At 31.2% G+C, this 12,004-nt stretch overlaps 1 protein-coding gene across 11 annotated transcripts in view; it reads right to left on the reverse strand.

Moving 5' to 3' along the window:
- Positions 1-12,004, reverse strand: part of LOC129948559 (uncharacterized protein CG43867) — an 89,357-nt gene that overhangs the window by 16,902 nt on the left and 60,451 nt on the right. For 10 of the 11 annotated variants that reach the window (XM_056059646.1, XM_056059642.1, XM_056059644.1 and 7 more), the window contains one exon: positions 7,706-7,768. In XM_056059646.1, coding sequence (XP_055915621.1) covers positions 7,706-7,768 — 63 coding nt within the window. Of the gene's footprint in view, positions 1-607; positions 1,793-7,705; positions 7,769-12,004 lie in introns of those variants that run through there. The other variant, XM_056059650.1, reaches the window with a different exon arrangement.

A 12,004-nucleotide genomic window follows, 5' to 3' on the forward strand; every position in this document is an offset into this window, starting at 1 on the left:
TATCTCACCCTTTTTAAAAGGAACGGTAGTTTTTCGTAGGAATTTTAATATATTTTTCATATAATGCTTTAAAAGAAAACTTTTATTTAAACTTAATTCTTATGATACAAACTTAAAACATATTTTATCCTATAAAAATAGGATAAGAATAAGGAAAAGGTGGTAAGCAATATCGCTTTAAAAACCGCAGAAAATTTAAATTTAGGCTTTTTAGACTTAGCTTAGTAGATATATTTTACTGTATAATACCAGCAATAGATAAGCATTTTATTAGTATAAAACTAGATAAATAATAATTAATTGAATAAATATTGTCAAATGCTTACAAAACCCAAAATTGCTAGCTCTGATTAAAATCTTTATAAATAACATTGCAATTTATTTACAATAACATGGCTCTTCAATTTTCAAATCAGAATATATACAAAATTGAAAGAGCTGAGATAAATCAGTGATAGATTGTAAACAAAGTCATCGAAAACCTTTGGAAAAATGTAGGAAAGTTTGTCAACCACAATAACAGACAGTGTTGTCGCTGACTGAATATTTTTTTTAAGCGTGGTAATATAACTTGAAATATTTATTATTTATTTGTATATAAACATACCTTTTTCCTGTAGTTGTCCATTCAAAAGATGTCGTTGAGTGTAGAGTTAGACAAAATGCTTGTATTGTCGCTTCATTATTACTTAACGTCCATTCATTTGGTTTTGACTTAATAATTATGAGTTAAAAATATATGGTTTAAAATTTCATAGGTACCCTTATACAAAATTAACAAAAATCGTTGGCAGTTCCTGTGGTATTGTATACAAAAAAAATCTAGTTCTTTTCTATACTTCACATTAAAATACATAAATTGTTATTAATATGACAACATAACAATAGGTACAGCAATGTCAGCTGTCATTGACAGTAGTTGTCAATTGCAATTGCGTTTGCAAATTTATAACGACTCTACCACTGCTACAAGAGCCATTCAACATTTGGGTTAACGCCACCATTGTGATTCCTATAGGATCGATACATGCGCAAGGAAGGCAATTTAGGATTAGCACGCGTCGCGATAACTGATGGCATACCTACATAATATCTTTTGACAAATACTTTGTGTACAAGGATGTATAGATAGATATAAAGTATTATTCAATTTAATTCGAATCATTATTTGGAAAATTGTTTTTGTTTTGTTTTAATTTCATTTCATTTTGCAAGGGTAAGCCGCCACAGGCCTTACTTACAAATCATCTTATAGACATAATGAACCTTTTGTTTTTCGACTTTTCATTGTGTACTTAACAATACGTACTAAAAAATACACGACAACCACAGACACTGTAGTGTTTTTTAAAATCACTTCTAATTTTAATTTAACTTTTTCATTGTTGGTGTACTTATGTTCGATAGTTTATTAAGATTTAATTAAACACTTTACACATAATGTAATCACTTTAATTTCATTTTCATTTTAATTTTAAATTGTTGCAAATAAGCCTTTAAGGATATGCTATACTACACCATACACACGAGGGAAAATTGGTTCCTTCTACAGCAGCGGGCTACAAGAATGAAGTGCGGCGAATATCTTGTGGATGGTGGAAGAATTTCCTTATATCGCACCCAAAGACAAAAACAGAATCATTTTACATACTCGAAGTGACTTTAAATCCAGTTAATGTTATAATAATGTGATATCGTTGTGTTTTATGAGAATTGTTTTTAATTCAACTCCACAACATTAATATATGAATACGGTAGATTATGTTTTCCCTGCAAAAGCAAAAGCGAGGTATTTAGATAAAATTTGTTGTTAAAACAACTTTCGAAATGTACCAAATCAACCCCTTCCTATAACTTATTTTTTCCGACTCTTAATACAACGATCCACATAAGATCCACTTCACATGCTTTGTTTCCATTTCCAGAGCGCGCATGCTTGATTTCAAAGCATTACAACCAACCCTTAGAATCATTCAACAAACTCTATTTAATTCAAAAAACGTTACACACGGCTGGAAAATAACCCCGTGAATGTTACCAATGCACGTTTTTGTCGGTCATGCGCTTTAAAAAGGTACCAATTTCTTTCAATGGACAGAGGGTTCTTTGTCGTTTGTCTTAATAACACCAAACAATGTATGTACATAAATTGGAGACTGGAGTTATATACAATGTACACAATTTTGTTTTGCACCTACTTCGTGTTTAATATTTTCTAATTTCGAATGGATGTTCTGCGTCTGAAGAACATAATGCTGTGTTTTAAAAAAAGAAGTTCTGTGAGGCGATAACAGGCATGTACTTAAGTCATTACACCAGACGTAATTCGATGATGTGAAACTGCAAAGAAAGTGCCTTATCGATAATGTTTTTCCTTTGCTATTTTTGTTTTTGTGAAGATACATTTGTGTGCGGTTATATGTGCATTAGAAGATAAATTTCATAAAGTAGAAGGTACTTTTTAAGGTAGAAGCAAAGAAGCCAACAAAAATAAATAAATGCAAACATTCTGCGATGGTTTTTAAAAAAATATTCATGTTTTGGGGGAATCAAGGTGATTGGGAAGCTAGAAGCTAACATGATTCAGGCATTACCTTGCTCTCACAGATATCAATCTTTGCCAATTTGTAAAGGTTTGTCATTTTCAATTACCATTTATATTTAGTACCTTGGCAAGATGTTTAGTGAGTTGGACTATATGGCGCCGACCTGCTGGCTACTGAAAAGCCATCGTATCCAAGAAGCGGCGACTTGATGGATCTCTTGCTGTAAGACACCAGACTCGCAGTTACAGACAAAGTGGGTAATCACCCTCAAAACTGCTTAGAGACAGTCGAGTACGTCAGTGATCACTATGGACTGGCTGCCGTAATGCAGATTCTAAACGAACGCGTGGAGTTGGAGGAATACGTTGCGACGCACTCTTACAATTACAGTACGATGCGCTTGCTTCGTTTCGCCAACACCTTAGCGAGAGAACTTCGTTCCAGTGACTAGCCCCACCAAACAACATAAACCTGACAAATACAGAAATTGACCAATTTTTACAACAGATGGACGAAACAAAAAAACCAACAATGGAACGGACAATACTAAAGTAAAAAGAACGGGACCAAATGGACGCTTACAGAAACGCGACTATTGACGCACTACGTAGGCACAAGAGTAGCTTACTGACAAGACTCAAAAACTTGTACAGACGACTTACAGACCCACACGACTTGGAGGTTAGGACACTGAAGTCGTCAATAAAAAATGTCAATCTGTTAATTAAGGACAACTACAGGTTATCAATTAACAGGTACTGGGACCGTAAGATCCGGTCAGTTAATTCCAGCGACCCTAGTATGTATGTTCCCTTAAATCAACAAGATACCAGCAAAAAGAACGATAATGACCTTCCTTATGTGTATTGAAAAAATTAGGTTTTCCAATACACATAAGTATATATTCATTGGTCAATACATTATCTTTTAATAATGACCTTCCGTGTCTGAAACCCCAAAGAACTGAAGAAAATAGAGACGTTCTCAGGAAAGCGGAAATATATCGAGAAGAAGCTATTTTTGATGATGACTTTTACATAATTGAAGATCCGTAGGAAAAAGTGGAGGTAGTGGAAGCTGCTTTCCCGAATGTGTAAGCATTCGCCCCAACCACGATCTGGAAAACAGAGCCCTACTTAATTACTTTTACTTTCGAAATGATATGAGACAATGGCGATCTAAGAAACGCGGTTTCATGCGGTTCAATAACGATTCCTTGGCAAATACCATAATCGCCGACCAAACGGAACCAAGTCCCTTGTTAGTGACGAAGGTTGAACTTCAGCTCATCTTCAACTCAATTAAAAAAAAGTCAGCAGGTGTGGATGGTATATGTAACGTTGTACTAAGACATTTACCGATGGAGGCAATTGACATTTACACCACCCTCTTCAATAATGCACCGAATAATGCATATCATCCATTATTATTATTAGTATTTAAAGACCGCTGTGGTTCATCCTCTCTCGAATCTTCGATCTTTATCCGATCATCAGCAAAGTTTTCGAAGAGATCATCAATAGGGCGCTAAGTTGGCTGCGGACAACAAAATAATTCCGGATAAAAAGTTCGGGTTCAAGGCAGGTCATGACACAATTCATGCTGCGTCTAAACTCGTTTCTGATAAATGGAATAAATCAAAACAACAATGCACAGGTGCTGTTCTGTTTGATTTGGAAAAGGCCTTTGACACCGTATGGTTAGAGGGTCTTTACCTAAAACTGAGCAGGCTTGGCATAAGCAAACCATTGTTATATATACTTTATGATATTCTTAACAGTAGAAAGTTTGTTTTCAAAAGTGGCAACGTAACTTTTACCACAACATTCTTAATTGAAAATGGTCTTGTTTACGACGCTGTACTGGCTTATATCGAACAGCCGAATCTTCTTACGTGCATTAATATTCCAACAGAATTTACGATTTCGTGATAAAACTCGTTAATGGTCACATTGCAAGACCTACATATGTCTTCGACCAACAATTTAATTTTCGGGGCGTTTTATCAGAACGAAGAGTATTTTGAGAGTGCAAGCTTGAGCGGCTTCATTCCACCAGAGGCATTCCTCTTAAAAGTTGCAAGTCACTAGGCCCTAGTTCTCAAAGGACTGTTGCGCTACGCTTTCTAATTTAACACATTTAACATTAAGATGAGTTTTTTAATGCCAAAATACAATATTCCAGCGGGGTTTTGTAATTTAGAAATAGTATTGAAATAAATAAGACAAAACTTAAAAATTGTAGAGAGAAAAATGATTGGTCCTTACACGCTGCCAAATCTCTTTTGTTATTAGTTTAATGCAAGCGTTAATTTTGGGACATTTGTGTATTCACTACAAAATGTAGATTTCTTTAATTTTTTAAGATCTTACAAGTTTTTATCTTTCATAGAAAATTAATTTTGAAATTAAAAAAAAACACAAAGAAAGTCTTACACTATTTATGTGCGTCAAAAAAAATAAACTGCACGACTGGTTTGTACGAACTTGTTCATTATATCCAAAGAGTAAAGGCCCAACTATAATAGGCATAAGCAAACATAAGCTTATGTCAAAAACCCAACGATAATTCACTTAAGTTGCGAAATTACTGCATAGCCATAACGCCATCTAAATATCAGATTTTACTTATGCGGCGAGCGACTGGGATCGCTCTTGCTTAAGTGTGCTTAAGTTAACGAAACTGAGAAAAATTGAACGAAACGGAGCTAGACTACATTATGTTTACTCGTATTCTTTGTATTCGCATGTTTACTTAGGCGCGCATATGCTAGCTTATGCCTATTATAGTTGGGCCTTAAGTTTAAAAATAATTTCTGAATTTTATGATTTTAAAATGTAAATAAGTGTGTTTTCAAAAATGTAAACGCCACAAATAAAGGCAATGACATTTTTGGTCATCAAATATTATTGGGGCTGCATAAGAGAAAAAATATTGAAATCGGTTCATTAGTTCTCGAGAAAACTTAAAAACAAGATAACGGTTCTATATGAACCCCTCTGGAGCAATACACAAATATTTTTTATATTGAAATAATATAAATAAAAAAATGAATTTTAGGTTTATATACTTAAGAACCTGAATATTTGCTCTTTCAGTCAGAAAATTTCTTATGAAAATAATTTAAAGCATTACTTTTTCCAAGTTCTAAAAAACAGCACACCGATTTTTGGTAAATATCGTTAAATTACTAACAAATCTTAAGATGAAATCATGAAATCTTAATCTTACGACTTAACTGTATAAGCCTTATGGCTCATATGACCCTCCTGGATCGTTTCTTGGTTAAAAGTTAAAGAATTTGTGCTGAGCGATGGAAATAGGGCTGGATTTCTGATTCTTGGTCCAGTCCTCAGTTAAAAGTATCATATTAAGCAAGAAAGTTTAAAGCAGTAAATCAAAAATGTTATTTTCATACATACAAAAGAAATAATTAAAAATATAAGGGAGTGATATCCATTAATGCAATAAGATAAGTTTTTAATTCAATGGGATTCTTAATAAAGTTAAAAAAGAGGCTGTGATGCGACCCACACTGATAACTTTTCATCCCGTCTGTCGATTTGTCTTGCTTAAAAGTTTGTAGGTTTTCGTGTTGGGTTAAAAATTTTGTCAGTTGAATTATTCTTAGAAATTTTAAAACTATCAACAATATTTTTCATATGAAGAAATAGCTTAGTTTGAAAATCCAGTTTTGTTAAATAGATTTTCAGTCGAAATTAAATTTTTACCAATTTTAGTAGCATTTTTTAAATTTTTACATATTGGATGAATGATATTAAATTGAGAGGTATTAAGAACCGAACATCAGTTTTTACCAAATTTTGCTACTTTTTTTTGTAGATTTTATTCTTTTATGAAACGGAATGTTGGATTCTTATAAAAAAAATTTTCTCAAAATTGGTCTAAATGTTGAAAACAATATTTCTTATAAGTTTAAATTAGTTGAAAGCCATAATCTCAAATTTTTGAAAAAATATTTGAGTCGAAATTCAATTTTTACCAACTTTGAGTAATGTTTTTTTTAGGTTTTTATTTTTTATGAAAAAAAAACTGCCAATCCGATTTTTCTCAAAATTTTATCAGATGCATAAAATTGTTTGGAGATAAAATCATTTTGTATTCGTAAAATTTTCGAGGTGAAAAATTTTTTTGTTCAGTTTTTTGTTGATTTATAAAAAAACCGTTAATTAGATTTTTTCCAAAAATATATTTGTTTGGTATCACGTTACAATATATAATATAAAATTTAATTCATGTATTTAGGGTCAACCAAAATGCTCACCTTTTTTTTAAACTGCTATGGTAAAAAAACCACCCACGCAATTTTCTTGAGAGCCCTGTCTGCATATTTCTGCCTTATTATCTGTTTAACAAAATTTATTTTAAGTCGATATCTCTTCTGGTTCTTCAGCTATGGAGGACGAAAAAAACATCGCGAACGTACGGACGTACGAACGTACGTACACACGCACGCACAGACATCTTTATAAAAATCTTTTATTTTGATTCTGGGGACCTTGAAACGTCGATAAATGTCAAAATTTTCAAAAAAAGTTCCCGAAAGAATGGACGTAAGAACGTACACACACATACACAGACATCTCTCTAAAAACCTTTTATTTAGGTTCGAGGGACTTTGAAATGTCAACATTTTCAATTCGACAAATGATACTGATTACAATAAATTCTTATGGGAAGTTAATAATATTATAATAACAAATGAACAACTGATGGTAGAATAGTTGAGAATGAACGAGAAATTGAATTTCAAAAAAATTGTTTCTAACTGTTGTTATTGGGATAGTAAGGACATTTAGTAATAAAAAACATTTCTACCTAAAAAATTATAGACCAAAAATAAAAACAAGAATTAAATTAATATGTTATTAAAAATCTTGTGTTTAAGTCTTATCACTATTCATATTTTACATTAGCAAATTGAGAACGTTAGTTAGATCTTCTCTCATAATGAGATGAAGTAACCACATATTCTTGAAATCTACATTATACCTATACTGTCGTTAACAACATATCAAAAATGAAAACTGTATATGGTTGGTTAGTTTTAACTTTATTGGCACGTTGATCTGGCCTAAAAATAATAAACTTACATGCATGTACTGTACAATGTACATGAGCATAGATTATTTTCTTACCTTATCTTCTGCTTCTTCTGCTCGCTCCTCTGCCTCAACGACCCTCTGCTCCAATTCAGAAAGCTGAAATAAAAAGTGTATTTTTATATGTTTAACATTCAATTAAGGAGTTCAAAGAAGGTATATGTTAGTTGAGGGTGTAAAGATTCAGAATTTGTTTGAAACAATGTGAAATAGTTAAAAACAAAGATATGTTTTCTAAGAGAACACTGATATAATTTGTTCATAACTCCTGAACTGCCTTTATGCAAAATTTGTGGTAACAAAGTATCAAAATTCGATTTCCAACAATGTGAGACCAAGTTTTTAGTTAAAACAACGTATGTACAATGTGTAGTTCTATTGAGAAAACAGCACTATAAAAACATAATATCCAGGAGCATAAAACTTTTGAAATTATGTATTTTGGTTTATCAGTGATTGGCGTTTCTTATCCGTTTTGTTGCCGTGAAAGTCAAAAATTTTCCGCTCTTATGATTTTCCTAAAAGTCATTATCGCGAATAAAACTTTTCACTTTGTACTCACGGATACTTTTGTTTTAATTCAAAAAATTTATTTTGAACATGCAACCGCCGCTTTTTATTCGTTTTTTTTGTATCCGTTTAAACCAAAACTTTTCCGGTCTTATGGCTTTCCTAAAAACTGTATTGTTATATATAAAGTTAGCAGGACACTTTTTTTTGTAAAAAAAACTGTATGAACGTCTATCGAACTATATAATATGCGACCACATTTCGAATTATTGGCGATAATGTTGCCAAGTGGAGATATTGAAGGGAGCGAGAGGAAACATTTTATTTTCATTCCCATAAACAGCCAGCAGAGCGACGGAGGAGAAGTAAACTAAAATGGCTTAATATTGTGTCTTATAAAGGGATGAAAGAAATTCTTCGCATGCTTACATCAGCTGTTAAGGACCTAATACCGATTTTTCTTCTTATTTCCAGTTATAAGGGTCAATCTACTTGTATACGATCTTTGTATTTAAAAAATGGTTTTCATATACAATGCCATTTTTGCGCGCAGATCTTTATGAAGAAGAAAAATATGTGGGTATATATATAATACATACGTTTAGTTATAGTTCATATAACAACGTAGCTACAATATTTCAAAGGCATTTGAACTATTGCTCTCTTATCGAAAATTCGTTCTTTTGGTACCGACGAATATCTTCTTCGTTGGATTGCAAATTTTCTTTAGAGCCGTTAAAAACAAGTTGTGTTGGCGGAATTTAAGTCAGAGACCCATAATATAAATGCTGGTGTGCCCCAGGGTTGCGTTTTGTCTCCGACCGACCACTTTTATAAATGATCTTCTGTCTGCAACTTCCAATCCAATACATTGCTGACGATATAATTCTTAGCCATTCATATACGTTCCCAGATTCACAACCCTCCTTTTCGGATGTGGAACTGCAATGACAGAACATAATAAGCTCATAAAATTCCGACCTTCACAGCATTGTACAATAGGAAATAAGGAATCGTGTGGAACGTAATGCTTCGAAAACCCAATGCGGTCTTATATCGTTAAAACGAGATATACACTCTTTGCCACTTGCATCAACGAAACTGAACATCTCGATATCCTCGGCTTGTGCTGCAAGATTTCTTGGTTTTTTGAGACGATGCACGAAATTCTTCCCTCCGTCTGATTTGGGTAGAAATTACAAAACCTATACGTCCGAAACTTAAATATAACTCCCATCTTTGAACTGGTACTCAAGTAACATATTTAAGCTTCTTCAACAGTATTCAAAGAACATGGTCGTAAAGTTTCATGCTTTGCACTTTTTTACCATTATTTTGGTGTAAAAAACTCTTTTAGTGTGCGCTATTTATAAAAGAGGCTGAGTTTGTCGATTTATCTTTTTTAAAAGATTTGTAGGTTTTCGTGATTTGTTTAAAAAGTTGTCAATTGAATTATTCTAAAAAATTTTAAAGTTAAAAACAATATTTAGTTTGATTTCAAAAAGTATTTTTTAACGAGATTTTTTAGTCATTAACCAATTTTTACCAAATTTAGTAGCATTTCTTAAAAGTTTTTATTTCCCTTTATAAACAAATAAAAATTGGATGAATGAAATTAATTTGAATTCAATTTCTTCCATTATTCACGTGATATCGAGAACCGAACATCATTTTTACCAAATTTTCGTACTGTTTTCTGTAGATTTTATTTTTTATGAAAAACGGACTGTTGGATTTTTATCAAAAATTCACTGAATGTCGAACAAAATATTTTATGTGAGGTATAATAAGTTTGAAGCCAATATTTTTAATTTTTGTAAAAATTTTGAGTCGAAAATCATTTTGTAAGAAATGCTTCTTTTAGGTTTTTATTTTTTGTTAAAAAACTTTCGATTTTTCAAAAAATTTTATCGAATGTTCAAAACAATATTTTTCATAAGATAAAATTAGATTCAAGCCAAAATCTCAAAGTTTTGAAAAGATATTTAAGTTTATTTTTTAATTTTTCGTAAGAAAACTGTCAATTCAATTTTTTTTGAAAATTACTCAATTTCGACAACAATATTTTGAAAAAAAAAAATAAAATTAGTTTAAAGAAAAATGTCTCAAAGTTTTGAAAAGTTATTTGAGTCGAAAATAAATTTTTACTAACTTTTCTACATTTTTTTTAGGTTTTTATTTTTTGTAAAAAAAACTGTCAATTTGATTTTTCTCAAAATGTAAACGTATGTTAAAAACAATATTTCTTATAAGATACAATTAGTTGTAATCCATAATCTAAAATAACTGAAAAGATATTTGAGTCGAGAATCTATTTTAACCAACTTTAAATAATGTTTTTTTAAGTTTTCAGTTTTTGTAAAAAAAACTGTCAATTCGATTTTTCTCAAAATGTTGCCATATGTTAAAAACGTTATTTTTCGTTGCACAAAATTGTTTTGGATATAAAATTAATTTTTGTTCAAAAAATTTTCGAGGTGACTAATATTATGTTCAGTTTTTTTGATTTATAAAAAAAATCGTTAATTGGTTTTTTTTAGAAATATACTTGTTTGGTATCACGTAACAATATATTATATAGAATTTAATTCAAGTCCCCTTGTTTTTGGTTCTTAAGATATTAAGGTTTAACCAAAATGTTCACCTTTTTTTTAAACTGCTACCACCAACGCAATTTTCTTGCATCTTTCTGCTATATTATCTGTATAACAAACTTTATTTGAAGTCGATGAAGTCTACTGGTTCTTGAGCTATGGACGACGAAAAAACGTCTCGAACGTACGGACGTTATGACGTACGAACGTACGTACAGACATCTTTATAAAAATCTTTTATTTCTACTCTAGGGACCTTGAAACGTCGAGAAATGTCAAAATTTCAATTTGACAAATCGGACTCATTACAATAACTTCCTATGGGAAGTTAAAAATATAAAGCGGATATGAATAGAAATATGGTATTTTTGCTTTGTTTTTGTATTTTAGTAAAGTAGTTTAAATTCATAGAAAGACGAATAAATGTAATGATTAATAATACGTAATTCTCTTGAAAAGAGGGTTTCGAAAATATTAAAACATTCTATAATATAAAACGTTTAGAAGGATATTTAGTTTTGGACAGATTTAAAGAGATAATAAACCTAACTATTACCTTATGATTCGAGGAAATTTCAACATTTTTTTAAGGATGATGCATTTTTTAATGAGATGAGTAACTTCTAAAATTGTTGGTTTTAAAAATTAACACAAATATTTTTGTGAAAAAAGTATTTTAAGAACAAATATTGAGAAAAATTGTATTCTGTAAGTTATAATTATATATACCTAGTACTTACCTACAATTATGAGTTATCAAAGATTTAAGGAAATACCCTGGCTCATTACAACAGTAAATGCACGGTTAGTGGTAATGACGTGAACTTCGTTTGGGTTTTTGTTTAAAAAAAATACTATATAGACATTGTATGCATTTGATGTCTTTGTCCCAGTCTTAAGTGATCTAAATTTTTGCAAATGCCATTATTTCTACCAGAGCAAACTTGTGATTTGGTTTTAATTTCCTATTAAATATAAATTTTGTTTCGGTAATAATGTCAATGGCGGATCTAGTAGTAGGGTGGGAAGTAGGGGTCGTGCCCTCCATCTAGATATGACACCCCCTATAATTTTAAACTATTTATCTAATATATAAAATTGTCCTGTCACAGTGTTAGTTGCCATACTCCTCCGAAACGGCTTAACCAATTTCAATGAAATTTTGTATATACATTCGGTAGGTCTGAGAATAGGTTTTTTTATATTCTTTTATATAAAAATTAATTGCAAA

The sequence above is a fragment of the Eupeodes corollae genome, chromosome 2 (assembly GCF_945859685.1).
Source record: "Eupeodes corollae chromosome 2, idEupCoro1.1, whole genome shotgun sequence".
Lineage (NCBI taxonomy): Eukaryota > Metazoa > Arthropoda > Insecta > Diptera > Syrphidae > Eupeodes > Eupeodes corollae.